Source organism: Parasteatoda tepidariorum, chromosome 6, assembly GCF_043381705.1.
Source record: "Parasteatoda tepidariorum isolate YZ-2023 chromosome 6, CAS_Ptep_4.0, whole genome shotgun sequence".
NCBI classification, from domain to species: domain Eukaryota; kingdom Metazoa; phylum Arthropoda; class Arachnida; order Araneae; family Theridiidae; genus Parasteatoda; species Parasteatoda tepidariorum.
In genome coordinates, this window is record NC_092209.1 from 57,354,740 (window position 1) to 57,379,766 (window position 25,027).

At 27.7% G+C, this 25,027-nt stretch overlaps 1 protein-coding gene across 1 annotated transcript in view; it reads right to left on the reverse strand.

Moving 5' to 3' along the window:
• Nucleotides 1-25,027, reverse strand: part of LOC107456918 (Huntingtin interacting protein 1) — a 45,390-nt gene that overhangs the window by 3,416 nt on the left and 16,947 nt on the right. Inside the window, exons 16-30 of the mRNA XM_016074897.3 lie at nucleotides 24,190-24,278; nucleotides 24,042-24,110; nucleotides 22,020-22,154; nucleotides 19,634-19,811; nucleotides 17,794-17,883; nucleotides 17,632-17,718; nucleotides 16,146-16,256; nucleotides 15,574-15,642; nucleotides 13,778-13,962; nucleotides 8,667-8,756; nucleotides 7,294-7,356; nucleotides 4,332-4,432; nucleotides 3,324-3,553; nucleotides 1,942-2,003; nucleotides 260-370 (exon numbers count right to left, since the gene is read on the reverse strand). Coding sequence (XP_015930383.1) covers nucleotides 260-370; nucleotides 1,942-2,003; nucleotides 3,324-3,553; nucleotides 4,332-4,432; nucleotides 7,294-7,356; nucleotides 8,667-8,756; nucleotides 13,778-13,962; nucleotides 15,574-15,642; nucleotides 16,146-16,256; nucleotides 17,632-17,718; nucleotides 17,794-17,883; nucleotides 19,634-19,811; nucleotides 22,020-22,154; nucleotides 24,042-24,110; nucleotides 24,190-24,278 — 1,670 coding nt within the window. The remainder of the gene's footprint in view (nucleotides 1-259; nucleotides 371-1,941; nucleotides 2,004-3,323; nucleotides 3,554-4,331; nucleotides 4,433-7,293; nucleotides 7,357-8,666; nucleotides 8,757-13,777; nucleotides 13,963-15,573; nucleotides 15,643-16,145; nucleotides 16,257-17,631; nucleotides 17,719-17,793; nucleotides 17,884-19,633; nucleotides 19,812-22,019; nucleotides 22,155-24,041; nucleotides 24,111-24,189; nucleotides 24,279-25,027) is intronic.

Consider the following 25,027-nt stretch of genomic DNA (forward strand, 5'->3'; position numbering starts at 1 on the left):
AATTAAATTTAAGCAATATATATTATAAAAAATGCTAAATATAATGATAAATAAAAAGGAGTGCATAACTTTTCAATAAACATTTTTGATGTATGACTATTAACGACTATCTCAGAGAATTTAATTGTTTCAGAAACAAAACAATTAAAATATTTACAAAGATTGTTTTCACAATTAAAAATTAGTTTCTTATCAAACAATGAAATACTATTTGCACTTGATTAGAATAATAAAATTGAATATATTTTAAGACACTTACCTCTTCATCCCAACCTTCACTAGCACCAGCTAATTGGTAGTGTTTCTTTCTGAGTCCAGCTAGCTTTACTCTTTCTTTGACAAGTAAGCTTTCAAGTTCTAACACCCTTACCTATTTTAAGATTAGAATTCAAATCAATAAGAAAAAATAATATAATATGCTATGTACAAAAACAGAAATTTATATTTTCATAATAACTATACTGGAATATTTATAATTGAAAACTTTTGTTTAAAATAATTAGATAAATTTTTGAAGCAATAGATAGAAAAAAGAAGAAAGTCAAATATCAGGTTGAGTAAAAAGTTTTCCGCCAGAAAACTAGATAGAAAATCAACAAAGTTAATGAGGATAGTAATCTCCATTCAAATCAACAATAGTCTGCCAACGTTTTGGCAACTTTTCAATCCCTTCTGCGAAGAACTGGGAGATGCGCGAGTCCAGAAAGCGATCAACCTCATTTATGACCTCGTCATTTGAACGGAAGATTGTGCCATCAAGATGCAGCTGCAAATGTGGAAACAGATAGTAATCTGAAGGTGCCATGTCTGGACTGTATGGTGGATGTTGCATCAAATCCCACTCCGGTCATTGCACTGACATGTGACCGGACGTTATCTTGATGAAAGAGAACCACCTTCCTTCTGAACTCGTTTTTCGCGAATGGCATTCCCGCTTTTCAGGTACTCCTTGTAGATAATTCCACGACAATCCCATCAGATACAGAGAAGGACCTTCTTGTTAGTTAGCGTTCGTCATGCAAACGAACCTGCTGATTCCCCGGGTGCTGACCACCCTCCTTTACGTCTAGTATTGTTGTAGTATACCCATTTTTCATCACAGGTCACAATTCTGTCCAAAATGTTCTCTTTCCTTTGATCTCTGAGCAGAACCAAACAGGCCGCTTTTCTTTTGCTCTTGTCTTCAGCAGTGAATTCGTGAGGCACCCAGCGGTTAAACTTAAATGTTAAATTTATGCGTTTGAGGGCATTTACTATTGTTTTTTGGCAAACGTCAAGCTCTAACACAATGGTTCGTGTTGAAACATTTCTGTCTTGATCAATAATTTGTTTTAATTGGTCACAATCAATCTCAATAGGGCGGCCAGAACGTGGTTCATCTTCAATGTTGAAATTTCCACTATTAAACTATCGAAACCAAACTTTTACTGTATCATAAGAAACAGTATTGAAACCTAAACTTTCACACATTTTCTTGTGGCATTCAGTTACACTGAGTTTATTTCGGAACTCATAGTACATACTCGTTCTGATCTGCTTACGTGATAGCTCCATTTCAAACACTTTTCTCTTGCACAAGATGATAAAGTTTTGACAAACAAATGACACAGTTGTGTAGTTCCAACTTTCAGCTTTAAAATGCAAAAGCCCATTTCAGAAAAGGTTAACTACCACGGGAATGGCTGCTGCTGGCACGGAGGTATCTCCCCTTGGCGGAAAACTTTTTACTCAACCCGATACTTTCAACTTTAATAAAAACATTAACAAAATAAGTTTTTATTCGTAATCTTTTAAATTGCTCTTTTTACTGGTAAAGATATACAAACTAATATAATTGGATGCAGATTTTAAAATGTTTAGTCAAATTTTTTGAACAGATAAGACTTGCTTTATGTCTATATTTTAAGGAGCTGTATTTAAATAAAACAGTGTAATATTCACCTGAGATTCAACTTCTAATCTTTTTGCTTGATGAAGGGTTAATTTTGAAAAATCCATATCTTCTGTAAATAAAATAAAATAAAATTTTTTAATTTATTGCATAATTAATGTGTAATTACTACATATATTTAAAATGCTTAGTTAGAACTAAAAAAAATTAGATTTGTTTTTTTACATTACCTCAACTAAATATGAGAATCGTAGTTATGTAAAGATTGCAAATAAAAATATATGACAGAAAAAATACCATAAAATGTACCTTAATATCTCAATTAGAAACAAATCTGCAGCAGCATAGTAATTATTACATTTATTTTAATTCAAGTCATTTTTATTAAAGTCAGAAGGTTGATTTCTAATTTAATTTTATGATTAAGTTTAATACAAATTTATTGAGAATCAGTTTTACAGGTCATTTAAGTTTAGTCTTTTATTACCTATTTAATGTTTTCTTTCAGAAGCCTGTAACTGAAACATTTATTAATTATGTTCAAAAAAATATTTTATTTAGGTAGCATTGTTTTGAGGTGAAACAAGTATTTTTCATTGCATTCTGCAATTTTTTATTTTGTAAAAATTACATTATTAAAAAACATATTACATAAAGAAAGAATAAAATGTGACAGGATGCAATTTCAGGATTGTAGGAATGATGTACTAGCAGTACAATGAGTTTCAAGGAAAATAATGTACTCAACAACTAACTGTAAAAACTCGTTATTCATTTTCTTCACAAAATTTTTTTGGAAATGATATATAATCGTTATAATTAAACACCTTGAGATTCCATTGATACTTTACGGTAAGGTTTCCGAATTCCCTAACTTATAAGCATTCAAAATAAGATATGAAAAGAAAAACAAGTCAAACTTTTCTAAAACAAATTTTGGCAACATTACACTAAAAACTACACTGACTCCTTAAACATTTGTCTTCTTTTCTCAAACTGCTTTTATTTCTATATATCTTTTAGAGATTGACACATCACTTTTACTTAAGTAGGCAATTAACTAAAGCATTATGTGAGAAATCCATTTAAGAATTTTGTAAAAGAAAAGAGCTTGGAGTGATTATTAAGAAAATGGGCATTCTATTGTTCTAAAAGTTCTGAAACTATAGAGTAGCTTGCTTGTAAAAAAATTATTTTTTATTCTTTGGCACATTTAATTAGAATATGCTCTACCTATAGTAGAAATTTAAATGCCACATCAATTTGTTTAAATATCAAACAAAAAACTTGTTACAGTTACATCAACGTATTTGTTTATATATATATGCTTATTCAAATTTGAAATGTAATAAAAAAAAACAGACTTTAAAGGTATTGGAAGTTTAAATTTGAAAATATATTCACAAAAGATAATTATAAAATTTGGACAAACCAGATTCTTCCACCATTTCTGCGCAACTTTTTGCTGTAGCAACAACTTGACCAGTAGCCTGAGTTACATGTTTGGAAGCTTGAGATACCTTACTGAGTTTCTCGCTACCCCTGTCTGCTTTCACGCGAGATGCAACTACTAACTGTGCAGTAGCTGCAGCTATTTGTTGTGATGCAACAACTAACTCTTCAAATTTTGTCTGCTTACTAACCACTTTGTCGGCAGCATTGCTGAAAAAAAGAAATTCATTTACGTTAAGTTTTGTAAATAAAAAGGTTTAATTTCTTAAAAAGATTTTTAAATTATTTTAGAATCAAAGTATAAAAATAAAGAGTATAAAAATAAAGAGTATATAAAATTTAAGCAGGATATAAAATCAATCTAATGCATATAGTTTTAAGGAAATGAGCAAAATTCAAGAATATGTGAGATAGAAGTTTTCAAAACGTAAAATATTATTTTATAACAAATGGAGTAAAACCAGGTAAATCAAATTGAAAAATTTTTAATTAATGACAGGCACCAGCTATAGATACATATAATATAAAATTAGAACAATTTTGTTTTGGGTAATTTAATGATTCAGTTTAGAAAATAACTGATTTTTCAGTAATGTAACGAATTCTCCTCTTTCCCCCACTACAGCGCCTCTGGCGGTGAACTAAGACAGTCTGCACGGACGTTTAATTCGAGCCCAAAACCCCCTCTTCCAAATTCTTGTATTTTTTTATCCTTGTTTTATTTTTATGTGTTTTGTCCTTTTCAATAAATATTTAGAGTTAGATTATTTCTGGCCTTTCATTATTTATGTGAATTGGTAGAAATACAAATAAACCAAGACTTCTCCTACAGTAATATATTATGTGTTACTCATATAAAAGAATATATTACAATAAATACAAATATAATATAAAATATATAAAAATAAAGAAGTAAAATAAATTTCAATAGAGTTTTACTACACTTGTTTTTGATTTTATTTATAATGTCTGAAGAAAAAAAACTTACACTAGAAATTTTGCTCCCAAGCCTACAACTTTAGCAGCTGTAATAAGCCCTTCAGTCCATCTGTGGTTCCTATTGTAGAACTCTTTAATTGATGCAGTTCCCTTTATTTATAAATGAAATTTTAAGAAAAAATTTATTATAATTAATCTATGAAAAATAAATGTCTAAAAAATTCACACACAGCAAACAATGAATAGATATTTTTAGTAACTCTAACTGCTTATATACATTCACTAAGTTTTCGAATGAATTGTTTTTGGAACAAAAATTACTAACAAACAATCAAATAAACTTACAACCCCTGTCAATTGTGTTTAGAATTGCTGCAATAGTCATCTAACAATCATTACAATAGAATAACTTTTAAATGTTCTTTCGAATCAGAAGAACAAATTTATATTTAAATATTGAAAAGCAATAAAAAAACACATGGAAATCTCACCAAGGAATCATAGAATTTGCCTTTTCTTTGAAAGATGGCATAATATGCAGCAATTAGAGAGACAACTTAAAACATTTTGCCAAGATAGCAAATATTAATATTTATTACTTTTGTACATTCCAAAATAACAATATTCTTTTAGCTTACAACCTAATGTTACCTCCTGTTTGAAATGTTATATTTATAAGTTTTAAATTTGTATAAAGTAAATAACAGGAGATATAAAAATATATATGTTTTTATATTACAGTTATTTCAGGTAGATAGGTCGCAGCCTATCTGTGTTTAAAAGTTCATTTTTCACAATGTGCAGCTTATGCGAAGAATACCCCAAACCACGCGTGATCATTTTGCGATCACAGTGGATTTATTCAAAAACAGATTTTTACAGAAATTTTTCCAAAATTACGAACCTATCTCGTAATGTTTGCTCTGAAAAGGTTTTTTTTTCTAATTAATATTTTTTTAATTAAAATATGGGATGATAAAAGAAGTTTTTGATTGACGAAAAACCGTATGACATCATATACAAATGGGGTTACGAATTCCGATTTATAACTGAAGATTAAACTAGCATGGTATATATTTTACTCTCTTTTCTTCACCTATATGCTCTTTATAAATATTTCATTTTCAAATTGTCACAAAACTAGAAAACAAAATCTTTTAATTCTAATCTGCATAGATCCAATTTCTGCCAATTCTTTTAGTTGAAATTCTTTTTTTTATTTATTTTTCAATACTGACAAAAAATTTCTGCCCCTTTTGTTAACCAATGTATAAAATATATTAAAAAAACAACGTTTCTGCATCAAATAAACGTTTCTGAGAAAAAGAAAACACAGGTGTACCTAAATTGATGCCGATTAACTGACGTAAGAATTGTCAGAGTCCTCCCATGATTGCCATAATCATTCATTTTCTTTTTAGCCCTTCATTTTCTTTACTGAAGGTTAAAGGTCATTGAAGAATCCGTATTTTACAAGCTGTGATTACATTTGACCATTATTATTGTAACTAGTTAATGAAATAGTTATCCTTCCTGGTTCCACCTGGAATAAGGTGATCTAGTGTCTGAAGCAGGAGGTTGCATTTATTTCAACATAGTGCACTGCTTTCTTCAAATTAACTAAGTTCATCTCCCCTTCTAATTCTATTGAACTCCGTTCATACATTTTTTTTCTTCTTCTACCTTAACCTTAATTTGGGAGATAATTCTTTGCTGATTTTTCTTGGTTGATGTCGGATAACATGGAAAATGAACTCTATGATGAAATACAAGGTTTGTTTTGTTTCGCAAGTGAGGAATCTGATTTTGATTAAATATATGATTGGAAATGTTCGAAAAATAAATAAAAAGTTTGTGATTTATTTACATTTTGTGATTAGTTTATTTTTTATCACATACAAACTCTCAAATTATGATTCTGATCGGTAATATACTTTTCTTCTTTAAGTATCATTCTTTCTTTTTATAATAAGTGTAATTTTATAAAAAGAGATTTAATAAGATTTAATTAACTAATAACTGTTTTCTAAGTATAGATTTTATGTTTATAAGGTGATTATTTTTCAATTTTATTTTCACGCATGTGATACTTGATAAGAATCCATGTGGCAACCAATGTGGTGCTCACTATTCCACATTTTTAAAGATGTTACCTTCTTTCCTTTAACTGTGGATAACTTTTATTTAGGTTCAAATTTTATGCATTTGAAAAGGGAATTATAACCGGATTTATATGTAGTACGGATTAATATGTATCAATATAATTCAGTGAATCTTCAAAAAATCATGTTTTATTGATGAACAATTACACTGTCAGTACATGAATGCAAAGTACAGCAAAACATTGAAATTTCAGCATTTAAAATTTTTTTGAATCAGGAACTTTCAGTTATTCCATTTGAAAAATCTTAAAACTGAAACCTAATCAACATGTAGAATAAAATTGCTGCAGCATTTTTTCTTCTTTAAATGAATGGATTTTGATGGAAGAAAATCTTTTTCATTACTATTTTGAAATTTCCAAATATATTTCAAATTGACAATTTTGTCGCCCATGCCTATAATTTTAACACCATTCGCATAACATTTGGCGACAATTTTTGCGATGCCACCATACTAGTGTGAATCGTATTAATATGCCTCAGCAGCTTGTACTAAACCACATAAAAGTTTGGACTCTTTAAAACAATCACTTTGGCAGAAATGGACTAGAATAAAGGGAAAAGACTTGTAGCCATTTGCTGAAGATTTTAAATTGCATTTGTGATGCAAAAGATGACCACTTTGAAATCAATTGAATTTATTTATTAATTAAAGTCTACTAATTAAAGTCTATTAATTAAAGTATTATTATTAGTAATATTTTTTTCTAATTCAGTTATATTAAAAATTGTTAGCCCAGGTTTTTTTTCTGCACCCTGTGTGACTTAAATGTAAGAGAGGAACAATGATTTCCGTTTAGTTAGCTAGGGTAAAATCCTTTAAAAAAAGTAATAAAAACAAAACATTACTTTTCCTTGAGAAACTATTTCTTCTTGAAGATTTCTTGAAGTATGAACAAGTACTTTAATAGCCTGAAAATAATAGCACAATACAAATATACACAAATACTGTTTACTACAGTTATCAACAAATATGAGCTTTACTAAGGCTCCAAGCATAAATCATTACAGAAATTGCAGAATTCGAAGTAGCAAACCACACAGCAGAGAGTCTTATTTCATTAGTATCAAATGCGCTTTTGTTAAATCACACAGATAAACAAGTAAAAAAAATTCTACACAAAATCCAACAAAATTTAAAGGCCATTTAGGTTTTTAACCATTGAGATTTGCAATTGAAATATATTTACACAAAAAAATATATTCACAATTTAACATCCTATCAATAATTACCAATCCTTCATATTATAACACACTGTATATAGTTCAAAAAGTTATTTTGTATAAGATTTTATTTAACTAAAAGAATTTTGAATATATATAAAGATATATATAAGGCAGAGGTCTTCCCATTATAATAACTTCTCCATTTCAACAATGATGCATAAAGTGCAGTTTTCAGAAGTAACTATTGAAGTAACGTTTTTTAATTGTCATTCTAATATCTATTAGAATGCTCTCACCGCACCATTCATTCAAATATAGTGACCAAAATTTAATAATTTTATACAGAAAAATTTTCAAAACAATTATTTAAGCTATCATTTTCCTTGTTACCATACCTGTAAAACAATTAAAATATTCTTTTAAATGAAAAAAAAAGTGACATAACCCTCTAAATTCTTATTCTAAATCATAGGTGGTCCTAATTTATGGTCATTCATTATCTATATAACCTTTCTTTCAAAGGATACAATAAATCGATCAATTTTAAATTTTTTTATTTAAAAATTGTATTGACTTTTTAGTGAAATGTCAGTCTCCTTGTCTGGTTTATTTTCTAGCTAAGACATGTAGTCTTCTTAGTTATCTGGATGCAATATTATTTATAAAAAATGACAACCCCAAACCAACATATAAAGAGTACTTTTACGTAGATATTAATATAGAAAAAAGTTACAGCATTACCATTTTTTCTGTTAGTTATCAAATTCTTAAAGTAAAGTATTGCTTTGTAGAAATTAGTCAAGCATTATTTATTTATTTTATTTTTTTGACCATCAGATAATATTTAAGGCATTTTTTTTCACACACAAAATAACAATTTCACCTCATAACATTTGTTCTGGCCGTGACAAGGGTTATATCTAGCGCCAAATGTGTGTATATATACATAATTAATGTTACAAAAAATGGACCAACATGGAATTAATTTAAGATTAAAAAAAAGGCTAATTTTTAGCACACTATTCTTATTTAGTAAAATTTTCTAAGAAACATACCTGCATTAAACTTGTGCAAGAATCTAATATCTTGCTATTGACTTCTAATTTCATACCAGAATCTCCAGCTTTACTGTTGTTTAACATATCCTTTAAGAAATTTTTTTAATAATTATTATATTTTCACTGCATTAAAATGCATTAATTAATTTGCAATAGAAGCAAAATAAATAGTTTAAAAATTTGAAAATGTTTAAATTTTACTATATTTTTATAATTGTTATCAGTAGATTTATTCCTTATCTATCTCCATCCTTATAGATATTGTTTACTTAACAAAGACTTATATCATAGACTTATATCATACTCAAGACTTATATCATACTCAAATTTAATGACATAACCCTATTCCTACCAACATACAGGGTGCGTTCTGAAAGTAATTCGCATTTTCTGGGAAAAATAGATTTATTGATCCTATGGGTACAAATGGTTAAAATCCTTCAAAATAGTTCCCTTGTGCGTCAATACACTTGTGGAGACGATTCTGTCACGTCTGGAAGGCACCCTGGAACTCCTCGACATGAATGCCTCTCAGGAACTTTGTAACTTGAGCTTTTATGTTCTCCACTGACTCCCAGTGCTTTCCCTTCAGCTCTCTTCTCAGTCAGGGGGAGCGAAAATAAGTCACACGGCGCCAAGTCAGGGCTACAGGGAGGCTGGGGCACCAACTCATCAATTCCAGAAATTCTTCACTGCACAAAACTCGAACTTCTTATTGCTTCTCCGTCAACACCTTCGGCACAAGCTTCGCACAGACCTTTCGCATTTGCTAATCCTCCGTCACAATCCCATGTACCACACATTTTGACAAGTTTAGGATGTAAGCGATTACCTGAATGATAAACCGACTGTCTGACTTCAAAACTTAACGCAGATGCTGGACGTTTTCATCGGGTCGGGGCTGTTGTTGGGCGTCCAGAACAAGGCTTGTCGGTGACCTTGTCCCGACCCTCCTTGGAGGCCTTGTGCCACCTTCCACACTGAGATCTCAAAATGCATTCCTCCTTAAAATCGTCTTGAAGCATGTGATGAGTTTCCGTCGCATTCTTCCCACGTCGCACACAAAACTTTATCGCGTACCACTGTTCCAGCCAACGATCACTCCATCACGCCGTGACTCGATCTAAAAAAAAAGACTTTGCGCGAAGACACGTCCTACTGCTCGGAGCGACCTGAGACCAGGCTTGTTTGGAAGGACAAATCCCCCACCACATTTTTTTACCAATCTGAGTGCGCTGCGATCAATAGTCGCGTCACAATAAAATCATGCGCATTACTTTCAGAACGCACCCTGTATAACATTGAAACATTTGATATCTACTAAAACCTGTTCCTTTTTGTTACCTTAAGGCACTGACAAATAGGTAATTCTCTTCACCATGGGACAGTTACTCATCCAGGAAGTTTCTTAATACCTTATAGCAAAGATATAAATGCCAGTGCAAAATATAGAAAAGTGAAACTAATAAAGGCTAACAAGGTATTTAAAGATTGCATTCTTTACAATTCAGTATTAGAAACATAGGTTTTATCTTTTATGCGATTGTTTATTGAGCAAAATTGGTCTTCTTATTGCATGATCTCTTCAATTTCTAACAGTTGTTTTTTGAATTATTTTTTAAAGAATTGCTATATAATGTCAATACTGTAATTCAGTGTTTCCCAAACTTATGATTTTTGTGTACCCTTTTTAACTTTTTTGTAACACTGTGTACCACTAATTAAAAAAAAATGAATGTATTTTTTTAAAAATATGTTTATTTTTCTTTTTTGGTACTAAGTTTCGTTGATAAATTTATTTGCATCAGTGAGAAGGATGATATTGTTTTTGCTGTGATAAATAAATTGCACAAAAGTTAAAAGTCACAACTGGCTGTTGACACCACTAATTATTAACTGTTAACTCTGCGAAAAATAGCCAATAGTAAAATACGTAATTGTAGATTTTCATAGCTAGCTTTGCTTTTAAATAAAAAAATTTGAAATTTTTGTTGTTGCAAGATATTTTGCATAAGAACGCGTACCCCTGCTAAACTGTTCCTGTACCCCTGGGAGTACTCGTACCACACTTTGGGAAACACTGCTGTAATTACAGGGTGGCCACTCAAAACAGATTTCAAATTTCCCTGATTTTTCCAGGTAAAAATCTTAAAATTTCCAGGTTTGTGCTTTTTTCCTTTTTTCTTATAAAGTGTAGGATGTGTACAAGAAAAGTGTCTGTATTATAAAATATCCTATTCAAAATGTCATTTTTTTCAACATATCTTGAAAAAAAAATATTTTTTTACAAGATATTTTTTTATTATTTTTTAATGTTCTGGTACAACATTAATTTTTAAAAAATTAAGACGTGGAGAAAATAATATGTTTAGCTTGCAGAATATATTGTTTTTATTGAATAATTTTAATTGTTTTTATTGAATTTAATGTGTTACTTTAAGTAGTATTTGCTCAAAGTGTACCTACAAAATGACAAAATCAGAATAACCAATAAAACCTTGTATAAGTATTGTTTAATATATTTTCATTAAGGAAAAGAAAACCGTTTCAGGTGATTATATATCAATAATTTTTAATAATTACAGTGGCTCCCAAAAGTGCTCACTCACTTATAACTTATATTGAAATAGGAAATAAAAATTCAATAATTAAAATGAATATTTCACAATGGGTATTTGATAATAAGATGTATAATCTATTCTTAGCAAAACTGCACGGAATATTTTAAAAACAAAGCAAAAGTTAATTTTTTAATCAAATAGTAACAAAAATGTTACCCCACGAAAGTCATCGTACATTTAAATGTTTTGGATCTCAGAATTAAAATTATCGTCAATTGCTTTTTTTATTTAATTATTTTTCATTTAATTTTTTATTTCTTTATTAGCAATTTAGTATCAAACCTATAATAGCAAAATTATATTTTAATTTTTGCTTGCTAACTCCGTAATATTTTATTTTATCATTTAAAAATGACTTGTGGTCGTAATAAAATAGACCAAATTTGATTATTTGTCTTCATAAGAGGTAAATCAGTAATGAATATGTTAAATTAGTTTACTGTATTCAATTGAACTGTGCAATATGTGATAAAATGCTTAAAAGAAGGACTTCATATCAGAGATTAAAATTATAAATTTTGTGGAAAAATTCATAAATTTGCAATTGAGTGTTGTAAAAGTTTCTGTAAAAATTTTAAAAAAATATTCTGCACGAATTTCACCTGAAAAAAAAAAAACTAGTTACACGTATTTTCAACCTTTAAAAGCTATTGTAGATGCTAAAGGAAACTCCACTAAATGTTAATTTAACGAAAAATTAGATTTACTAATAGACTGAGTTTTTTCTTTAAAAGTGTATGATGACTTTTGTGGGATAAAGTTTTTGTCACTTTTTGATGATTGATTCCTTAAAAATAAACTTTTCCTTTGTTTTTAAAATATTTCATATTGTCATTTAAAATATTTCAGTTTTGTTAAGATTAGAACACATTTTTTATCATTAAATATACATTCTGAAACATTCATTTTAATTAATGGATAGTCTTATTTCATTGAAAGTCATAAGTGTATCAACACTTTTGTGAATCACTGTAATTACATTTCAATATAAAGCTGTACTGTATACTGCATTATACTGTATTTCATCTTACCAGTGCTTTTTATAAAATTCACTGATCATATTTTCCTTAAACCAATATCTCAAGTCAAATTTTTAAATAATGGTATTTTGAAATAGCATTTTTATTTTAAGAGATTCAGTATAAAAAAATAAATGTCAGAAATGTAAAATTGTCTAATTTTTAGTTCTATACTCTATAGAAGAAAAAAAATAGATAAAATTCCTTAAAATTTATACTTTTTTGATTTTTTTTCTTATTTGAAATTAAAACATTTAAAGAATTCCAATCTAAACACACAGTTTTTTAGTTTAGCATAGTTAATTGTTTTTGTTTGAACAACTGGAATCTTGTACAGTGCAGAACTAAAACACTAAGTTTCGTTTTCCTTCTCCTGACTAAACACATATGAATAAAAAAAAATATATTTTATGTATATATATCATTTAATATGTTTCCTATATATTCCTTAGTCATTGTCAGCTTTTTTAGGTAAAAAGAGGAATAGTTTTGAAATATCATCTCTGGAATGCAAGCAACATTTACGAACTTTCGATATTGTGATAACTATACAATTCGAATTTTGAATCAAAAAACTAATATTTACCAACAAAACCGTAAAATTTGATATTAATATATAGTTAGTTCTAAAAAAAAACTTTTTTCAAAATAAAAATATACTATAAAAGGTTAAAATGAAATAGAAAAAATTAGCATTAATGCAAGAATTGTAACAATTTGTCGACAAACATTGCTGTTAGTGATGGGGGGAAATGCGTGATTGGTTGGTTTGCTGAGAAAAAATAATTTACAGATTTCTTTGAATGGGAGTTCAAAAGCTTTCAGAAAAAGAGTGCAATATAAAATCCATTATTATTAAATTATAACCAACTAATTTTTAGAGAATTTAATAAAGTTAAAAATACAAAAACATTTTGTCAAAATAGAAAAAAATTACCACTCTCAATTGCGAACAAACTTGAATCATTGTGTGAACACGGACAGAATTTAAAAACCGAATCCTAACCCCGTCTTCCACATCCACCATAATCTTTGCCTTTCCTAAATTGCACAGTCCCATAGTCTGCATAGAGATCAAAGATATTTGCTTAGCAACCATGGGAGAATTTTATGTTGTATTCTAGTTTAACAGGGTTATAATGGAGCAAATTTTGATGAAAGCAAAGTAAGTTGATGATATTTTAACTGTTTGGAGATAATTTCCGTCTAAAAAATGTGTGTATAATGGATGAAACAATTTAAATTAAGAAAATTAGCAAATAATTTAAAATAGTGAAATTAAAAAAAATATATAAGAAAAGATTTCCAGCTTTTCTTTAAAATTTCCAGGTTTTCCAGGTTTTTATCCATATTTCCCTGATTTTTCCAGGTTTTTTCCAGTATAAAAAAAATTCCCTGATAATTCCAGGTTTTCAAGGTTTTCCAGGTGGGTGGCCACCCTGAATTAAACAAAATCTAATCTAGTTACTTGAATTTTTTGTGCTGCCTCTTCAATGTCTATATCCATTTGTTTCAGCTCTCTGCCAATGATGTCTCCAAGTTTATTGGATAGATCTTGAGACATATTTGGTACAAGAACTTCCATAACTTTCATGGTGTTTCCAATTTCAGTGGAAACTTTGATGAAAACTTCTAATATTTCATCTTTATCAGCTAAAAGTGAGTTTAAATGTCAGATGAAATTGATTTTCAATTGAAATTTAAAACTAATCAATTTCAAATTATATTTTAAACAAGCAGTGACAATAATTCATGAATTCTTTCATTTTTTTTAAACAAAAATTTTAATTAGTACAATTATTTTGAAATAAGGATAAATTATTCTTAAACAAAACATAAGACTCTTTTTATGGTAATAGTAAAATAATTATGAAACAACATAAGTTCAATTAATTTATCATCTATTATTAGTAAAATGATAACTGAATAAATTTCATTCTTCACATTAAATATGATCAAAATAATCTCTATACTATTAATATTATTTTGGTTAGTATATTCACAGTTACTAATTTTATTTTACTTATTAACTATGGGTTATGGGAAAAGATGCTTGATTATCTCAGATTCCATAGCTGTAGTGAATTGCATTGGGAACCGCTGCCATTGATGTCATGTTATTAACACTAAAAAGCAAATAATTAAATTTCCATACATTAAAATAAGCTTCTACCTTAAACTTTTTTGAATCAAATTTTGAGTTAATTTAATTTGAACAAGTTTTTTCTAAGTTTAAAATTAGACCAGTTTTGATTTTGAAATACAAAATATCATGATTTTCAACAATGATGAGTTTTTAATAAAACGTAAAAATCAAAAATATTTCAAAATTATGAATACAAATTGAAGCTGAATTTTCCCTTAGGATAACTGAATTCTGCTTTATGCATATTTTAGAAAATTCATTCTACTTTTTAAGAGTAAAAGATTATTTATTTATAATATTAATTTTACAAACTGCAGTCTCTTAAGTATTTCCTAAACTGATACTCCATATACTAAAACTCCTTTTAATAAAAATTTAACAGTGGTGATTTTTATATATTTGGCATTTTTGTATGACATGCTACATAACATTAAAATAAAAAAAAATTTTTATCCATTTTCCAAAATTGTATTTTAGTGCTAACAATATTAGCAAGTTAAAGAAAATAGGGTCCTTTTCCCTTTTAACAGCACAGTTGAATTCAGCTATTTTATTATTCTTTTTATCTTTTAAAAAAAATTTTTGACAAATATATTTTTAAAAACAAACAGTTGAGCTTATTTGCACTGGGTATATTTTGAATTGGCAATTTTATTGCCGTAATAGCTCTCAAACCTCTCTTTTGAAATCTATCGAAGCACATACATCATTTTTTCAATGGTATGAATATAGAAAAATCTATATAGAAAAATGTAATTCCTTTTATTTTAACAATACAAGGGTGAATATTGTTTCTATAGCCACAGTTAAGTTTTTATCAAAATAATTTTTGTTTCTCATTTTCTTTTTTAAATAATTTTGTAAGCATCATAAAAAGATTATAGCAATCACAAAGAAAAAGGATAATAAAATAAATAGAATACGATAGAAAAATTAAATTAATAGAATACGATGGAAAGCAGACTCTAAAAAGAATCCTGCTTTTCGGAAAGAGACTAGGGCATTTTTCATAATTCATTGAGTAAACTTTTTTATGAAAATAATTTATCTTTTCTATAAAATATAGTAAGTGACAAAAAGAGTTATAACACTAATAAATAGTACAAAAATAGTTTCACCTTTATCTTGAAAAGCTTTAAACAAGTTGACTCCTTCTAAACCCATATTTTTACAATAAACAGCAAGTTCTATGAAAACAAAAAGGAGTTAATTAAAAATAAAACAACTAAAAAAATGTTATTCTTAAAAAGAAAATACAATCAAATCAAACTTTATTTTTTTATATATATAATATTAAAACAAATAATTACTATAAATATTGTATAGCTTTGTTTGTTAGCACATAAGTTTGAAAAAGTTTCAGTATCACAATGTTTGTAAATAGATGTTTTACTTGTAGTTTAGAAATGTTAACCCTAAACTGATAGCTTAAGTATTGAAAAACAGAATGCAAACAATTTAAAATTGTAGCTAACACAACTTTATAAGTTATATATATATATGCATAATAAATATATATTAAGTTGTACAATGATTATAATTTTAATGAACAGTGAGAGCAATTTCTTATAAAATGAACAAGGAATAGAGTAATTTTTATTTCCAAAGAACTATAACCTTAAACAACAAAAACTGAATAAATAAATAACACGTATAATGTTTGAAGATTATCTCAAAACTAATAACTAACCATCTCCTAGTTCAATATTAGGAGAAGCATTTGAAGTGGCCTTTCCTTCCAACAACACATTGGACAGCAAGTGAGCAAAAGGAACAGCAGATTGTATAACATCTTCAACAGCTAAAATTAAAGGAAAAAAAATCCGGATAATTCCTTAAAATTATTTCATGTAAAAAATTAGATTTATGAGGGAAATTAGAATGGAAAAATAGCTTGGCCATATAATTTGAAAAAGAACAATCATTGTTCAAGGAAAATATCTTAAGAAACTTTGTTGCAGTCTTAACCTGCTCTCCAACCCTATTAAATACCAAAAAAAAATTTTCTCATTAAAGTATTTGCGTTTTATTAATAGAAAAATAAATATAAATAATTTGAATACATTAAAAAACAAAATTGTTTGTAAATTTTATCAGTAAAAGCATAGATTTCTCACAGAATGAGCTTCATAATATAAGGTACAGACGTTTTAAAAATTTCACAGCAGAAAGCTGTTGTTATTTAAATTATAGTCACTTTTTTATAATTATTTAAAAGATAGCTAGCATCAATGACGCGTATTACCAGGAGTTTAATTATTATTTACCTTTGATTCATTATGCAGGGCTACCAACTACTGCACACTTTTTACAAAAAATCCTATAGAATAGTAGACAACTAAAAACTAAAGTTTCCAGAATTTTCGGTAATTTTTACCAACCTTTTAAAAGCCTTACCACAAGAAAGTTAAAAAAAGTGGTGTTTCATAGTAACTTTTAAATCGTTTACATGTAGAGAGTAGTAAAGAAAATAACTTTAAATGAAATTTACAAAACAAAGAATTAGACATTAAAACCTAAATTTAACTACCACTGAAAGAAATTTTTCCAAAAAGCATAGAAAGCTTGTAGCCCTGATTATATAATGTAAGCACAAATAAAATCAGATGACATGTTGGGATGGCATCACCAAATAAATATTTTGAAAGCTGTTTAAAGCCATGTGTTTATTTTGTTGCCCTACTTAAGGTTCCTTTTTTTTTCTGATGTATTAAATTTCTAAATATTAGTTTTGCTTAGTTAAATAATGCTAAGTCATCTGATAAAACATCAAAACCCAATGAAAAAGAAATTCTTATATTTTATTGTATTGGTAGAGGTTTTTTAGTTTTGTGCATATTTGCCAAGTATTAATTAATACCAATTCTTCGATTATTTTTCACCTTATACGAAGAACTAATATTTGGCTAATAATTAATAAACAAATATGTTATTAATCATAAATTTGCCAACTTTATCACTAACTTTAAAAATCTTTGATTTGAAATATTCAAACACAAAATTTATCATTTTATAATAAATACAATGTATTTTAAATCCTTATTTTTGTATTACAATTCCTCATGATATATTATGAAGATGTTATCAAAAAACAGTTGGATTTGAGCTTTATTGAATTAAAAATATACAAAAAGAGAACAATTAGTTATTTGCTTTTCAGTCAAAAATATAAATACCATCAGGATCATCAGAAAATTTCAAGTAAGCGTTTTCAAATTGCTCAGTAGTTACTGTTATATTACCCAACTGCTGCAAAAAGTATTCTAAAAAAAAATATATAATAATTAATAAAGTTATTTGAAAATTTTAAAGTACGAAAAAATAAAGACAAAATTCACCTGGAGTGGTATTACTGACTGCCAAAATAGGTCTATCAAAATCATCTACAGCAGTTTGAATAATATGCTCAGACTCTCTAAAAACACAATCTAGAAGAAATTTTGAAACATGTTGAATTGTTTAAAGTATTTGTACAAATAAATTAATGGTAATTAAAATTTCCAAATAAAATCATATCAACCACATTATGGTTTATGTAATTGGAATATACAGGGTGTCCAAATAGAATGGCAACCGTCAAATATCTTGAGAAAATGTGCAATAACATACCCTTGAAATACCCTAGTCTCAGGAGGTGGGGCTTGCATTTGATGTTATTCGATAGGTCGAGATGTCTGCATTTCTAACTATTTGTATCTTATTTTTATTTAATGATTAAAGAGCTAATTATGCACCAAAATGCAGAAATTTAAGTCAAACTATAAAACTTTTCTTGGAAAATCCAAATGTAAAATAAAGAATGAGGTTTATAAAATTTTGAATATGTGCCCTTTCTCATAAGCAAAGAGAAAAGTTAAATATCATTGATTGCATCTTCTTAAAATATTTCATATGTATATTTTTAAATTTTCGACCTGATACACATGATTTTGACATAATTAACAGCTTTCACTTTTTTTGGACCCCCTATATATTTCAAGTCATATATTACATGTATTCATCAAATATAACTGAAGCTAAAAAAAATATTCAAAATTTATTTTCCTGTTAACTGTTTTTAACTTCCTTCTATAATGAATCAAACTTAAACTTTACTGTTATCAAATTTTGAATTTGCAAAAATTAGATTACATGTATTTAATCAAACTTAAGCAAATTCAAAATTTTATGACAAACAAACATTTTTAAAATTATAATGTAGAAAAAGATTTGAAAATATTTCAAAATTATGATGTTGAATGTCAACTATTGATTTTAAATTGACCCAAATTTTAACAAACCATGGAAATTTTAAGAGATATTTATTTCGTTTCCATCTGCAGACCAGTGGAATTTGTGCTTGCGGTGATGCTGATGAAGATGCTGAACATATTCTTCTTCACTGTAGTCTCTATGCGAGTGCCCGAATGAATTTAAAGACTGATTTGAGACGTCTTTCAATTTGTTGGCCACCTGTCTTATCAGAACTGGTCAAAAGTATTGAAAGTCTTGCGGCCTTGCGGAATTTTGTTTTTAATGTAAATTTGTAAATTTTTCTCCTTTTGTTTTTTACTTACAACTGTAAGCCTCATGCTATACTTTGTGGTGCATGAGGAGTTTTAAGTCGTTTAAATAAAATAAAAAATAAAAAAATGTCAACTATGAGATTCTTCCTCATAGATAGCAACTCAAAAGACATTTATTTTGGTCAATACAAACCACTGAAGGAGAATGAGTAATACAAACATTAAAGTAGTTTAGAGATGGGTTATAGCTTCATACAAACTTATTCTTTAACATACCAAGAGTATCTAAAAAGTACAAAGCGCCAGTCAGTAGTAATGAGTTTTGCACTGGCAAGGTTTTCATGGTAGCTTTATTCCTGATACAGGCTTACCCATAATTTTAAAACACAAGAAAAAAATTCTGCTTATATACAAGATAAAGCTATAGGATGAAAGAAATTTTTTTAACAGAAACATTTATTTAACTAATTAAAGAAGAAATATAACACTTATAAAAATTTTAACACATTAGAATGGAAAATGAAAGAAAGTCAAATTTCAAACTCTGGGAAGTCACCAAAAATTTTTAAAATTGGTTGTAATGCCCCAGCAAAATAGTGAAATTCAAACAATACAGAAATATTTTTTTTAATAATTGATTAGAAAAATATCCAAATTTAAATACAACACTTACCTAAATAGGAAAACTTTTTCTGGGACTCAGATTTATTGGTATCTTCTAACAATTTATAATGGACTTGTGCGTCTTTCAGTTTTGAATCAAGATCTTTAACAGTTTCATGAATAGCACTCAACTCTTTTTCTAAGGAAGAAGACTTTGACTGTACAATAGAAAGCTCATCCTTGTAATTCTAGAATTTAAAAAAATAAGTAAATACTTATGAGATTGAAAAATACATTACAACCTGAATAACGCCAAGAACAGTAAAAATGAAACTGATTAATTTACCATAGATATTTAAATAAATAAAGAATAACTCTTCTACATTAGTTTAACTATAAAGCATGCCATATCAGGTTTAAATTACTTTTCAATTTTCTATGCCTTTTGAATTTTTTAATGCAAATAAATATTTTCTTTAATAGAAAGAAACTTCTTTTGTAACAGATTTAATTTGGAATAATATTAATTAAATTTTTGTGGATTGTACATAGTGGCATCAACCAAATCAATTCCTTCAAAACAGACACATATTAACAAATGGAAACAGGAAAAATGAAAGTAGTGTAGTCTATAAGCACGCTGGAAAATGCAACTAAATGACCAACATTCAAAAGTTTATTTCTTGGAAATAATGTTGGAAAGATGGCTTTAATTTAAACTGATGATAGGTCCTATTATCAATTATCGCAACTTTGTCAACATTGGCTTGTTAAAAATTTAGAACATGCCTACAGATTTTTCAAAACTGTATGTGCCATGCTGACCAACTTTAAAGTGTTGCCTAAAAAAATTTCGCATTTCTGTCACAGATACAGTTTTGTTATAACTACAAATTGAGGTACCATGATGCTCTGTGATCCAATATGACTGACCATATCATTTTGCATTCTTTTCTCTTCCAGTAACCTGTCACGCTAAACCAATTACGGATGCACAATATTTAAATTTCAATTGTGTCACTCGACTCAGCACCACCCTGTATACCTACCTACAATGTGTAAGACTGATTCAAATTTCTACAATTTTGCTAATTTATGAAATAAACTTTAATGATGAAACAAGATCAAAGAAAAATGGGAAAAAATTAATAATTGTTTAAAAAAAAAAGCTTACAAACTATGTCTAACACATGAAACATTATTACATTTGAATTCTCATAATTTAAATAGTATATATTCAGATTCTAGCCTGGAATTTACAATACCGTAAAATACCAACCAAAGTTTAGTAAAAATCACCACAAAGTGGAGAAATTAATGGTAACAAGGGAAAAATGCAAATTTTAAAAAAAAAAATCAAACATATTTATAAAGCAAAAATGTTACTTGATTTAATTAAAAAGTAAAATTATATAATAAGCAAAACTAATGATTGCCAACAAAAAATGTTACTTTAATTTAATTTTCAACTTTACTCTTATATTTCAAACTATTACAATAGCATCATCAAAAGCAATTAAAAATTCTCTAATAAAGAATGGAGACAATATATTAATTTGCAACCTTTACTAATTGGAATTTTTAAAAAAAAAGCCCTCAAATGAAGTGGCTGAACTCTCCTGAATGTGAATCATGATGTAGCTGAAATCGCCCGAATGTGAATTATGATGCTTGACTTTAAATTCATCTGAATACAAATTGCAATATTAAATTTTAAAGATGCGTGTAAACAGAATAGCAATATTGAATTTTAAACACATGTGAATACAAATCACATCGTTTGATTTTTAAATTAACCAAATTCGAATGGCGATGCGTAACTTTCAAATCGTAAGTATTCAAATTTTGTTACTTGATTTTTTAAATTGTTTGGATAATCTTGTTAATTTAAAAAAGAACCCATAAAATGTAAAAATTTACACAGATGTTTCCACATGCAGTGTGCATCTATATAATTTAACTCTAGATGTGGAAGGTAAATGGAACCTTATTCAGTTTAGATCACTAGTTAATACTTGTGTTGAAAGTATGGGTGGGGGCTTAGTCAAATCTGGATTCTTGTTCGGTACTTAACGATAATACCTAAAATTGATTTCTACTTTACTATTTATTTAGAGAAGGACCATTTCATATCAATAAAGTAATTTATTTTCTACAAAGCATTGCTGCATAAAGAGTTACAGACTGATGCAATTGGTTCTTCTTATTCAGCATTTTTCTATAATCATTAATGATAATTAATCTCCCCACCTGTTTCTGTATATTTTTAACAATTGGATTAGAGTCGATGGTCTTTAGTAGAAGATTTTTCAAAGACAAAAAAGTGTCTATATTAAAGATGAAGTAGCTTCATTATTAAAAAAAATTTTTAAAAAAATTATGACCCTGATAATGAAATTCAAAGTTCTTGCAAATGATTAAATTAAACAAAAAATCTTGAATTAACTCTCATTTACCTGATTCTTTTCTTCCAAGTCTGCTTTTTCCATTAACAAAGCATTGAGCTCCTTTTCACAACTAGATGACTTTTGCATCTTCTCTTGCTCCATTTTTTGGGATGAAATAAGCTCTACAACTCTTTGGGACAAATTCTTTACAAAAAAAATGCAAATATTAGTAAAGAAATAATAATAATAATAATAAATGAATAAATAAATCACTTAGAAAATCAGAAGTCCTAGATATTTAAACTTTAGATTGCAATAGTTAAAAAAAGAATTATTACTGTATTGATTTAAAATTTCTCATCCAATGTGCTGCCCCACATTTTTTTTAAAATATGTCTTCATTGTGTATTATTTGTATACTTTCAATGTAATATCTATTTGTTGATTTTAATTTTTTGAAAAGTCACAAATCTCACTGATGAAAAATAATTGGGATTCTAAAGAATATAATGAACCATACGGTCCAAACGGAAATGGACATTATAATGTGAGGTTGCTATATCATGACTACATAAAATTAGTGAAACTATTTATTATAATTTATAGATACTAAATTTATTTCAGCAAAAACATTTGACACTTTAAATAGAATTATGAAACTGACTAATATGTAGTTATTAAAAGTACTAATATTATTTAATATAGTATATTATTGGTTAAAAATTCCATAAATGTTTTTCTAAGGACATTTGTTAATATTGCATACAAACTTCAGCTAATCATTAAGTGCTTTTGCAAGATTTTGAAGTTTAACTTCACAAAAATGATGGCGTGAAATTACAAGTTTGTTCTTCTTCCTTTAAAATTACATCACGATTTTTAATTATTGTGAACAAAATGCTTTTCAGGATCTTGCAATTTAGCAATTTCAGATTTTGATGTTGTTTTTCTATCCATTTCCTCAAAAAAAAATTTATTTCATTCCCACTCTAAGCACATAGCTTAATACTGGTTATAACATACATCCAGAAAATTGAGCAAAACTTAAATCAAGAAGAATGTAAATAATACCACATTATTTAACTTCAAAACAAACCACCTTTTACAATATTTTACACAAAAAAACTGAATACAATTTTCAAGCCAAAAAATATGATTGATGATATATTGAATTCTTTAAAAAAAAAAATTTGAAAGTTTGTGCTTATATGGAAAACTACGAATTCTAAATGATGGTGCAATATACACTTCAAATTCTCAATAATAGTAGGTAATTAACATTTCACAATTATTTTGACCATAGATTATATCCAGGACCTCGTAGGTTAAGAATAGGTGGCCCTACGACTTTTTCTTCATTCATAGAGAATTCAAGATCTCTCATGCTTATTGAGAGGTAACATCAAAAGCATAGTGGTTTGAGTAATTATCTCAAGACTTTGTTATGCATTGACTCATTGTCAATGAAAAAAAAAATGATAGTTTTAAGAGTGCTAAAATGTTTTTGGAGTAGTATGTTTGTGGAGTAATTTTCAGGGAATTAAAGAAAATAAAACACAATTTTGGTCATTATATTGGAATGAATGATTTAGTTAAGACATTCTAATGGGCATTAAAATAACATTGCATCAATAGAACAACAAACGAGACGACATGTAGCGGTTGTAATAATGGAATTGTTGCATTAAAAGGAGGACATACTAAAGAGCATAGACTGCATCATATATACATATAAGATTTATATTTAAATCAGTAAACTTATTAATATAATATTTATAAATAATTAACCACTTATTAATGCATATAAAAATAATTTGTATTAAAAGAAAATACTAAATAGTTATCGGAAAGAATATGCAACTTAAAATATACATCGCAAATCCTATTTCATTTTGCATGAAAACAAAATACAGACAAAATGAGATGATAATTATATTTCAATAGATTTAACTAAGTTTTTAACCAACTGCTAGGTTAAAATACAAAAATAGTTCAATTATAAAGAAAAAAAGTTCTTAATTTATTATAATAATAAAATTGTCAAATTGAAGAAGTATTTTTCTTTAAAAAAAATTGCTAGCACTTGCTTACTTGTTTTTCAATTTCTATAGAATCTACTGAAGACTTTAATACTGAGTTCTGTTTATCTGCTTCAGCTTTCTGAAAGATGTGATTGAAATAATAAGTAAAAATTATAATAGCCATCTAAATATTCACAAAAGATGAAAAGATCACTTACCCCTCTTAATAGATTAATGTGTTCTTCACGAAGTTTACTATACACTTCTTTCATTTTTATGAATTTATCTTCTTGCATTTTAGCTTTCTCTAAAGATTACAAAAATACATTTTAGAGAAAGATTCAATACATTTACACAGAATAAATTATTTAAAGACTGAATGAATGATAGTATCTTACGGCATTTTTGAAGTTTAAAATTTTTTTACAATTACTGTATAATATAGAATTAACTGGATTTACATTTGAGCAGAAGAACTGTAACATGAACCAGTAATCAAAAATTAGAATTTACCAGTAGTCACTTAAGAATTTTGAATATTTATTGTACATAGATATCCATGCTTTTTTAAAGATCTATAGTACAGAATTATTCAAGTAGAAGCTTATAGAGCATAACTAAAATTCTTCCTTTGAGTTCGATAAATCAATGACTGCATGCATCAATGAGTCTGAACAAGACAGCAAAAATTTATTGGGAGATAGGATAGGACGCATCAATATGAGCAATATTCCACATAGGATGTATGATAACACAAGCAGAAGTTAGAGGTAGTTTTCCACTGTCACTTTTAAAGAATCAACACAAGAAAGGGAAAAGATGCTTCAAAAATCTTTTATTTACAGGAATATGATTGATGTACAAAGAAATTGCTCAAAAGAAAAAGATGTAATTGATGTACATAGAATTGCTCAAAGAGATACTAAAAGAAATTGCTCAAAAGATCTTCCACCAACTGCAATGCAGATTTTAAGCCTGTGGCATAAGAAGTGATGCACACTTGGAAAAGATAAATAAGTCACAGAATTTTGGTCTTTTATGAGCAAGTTTCATATA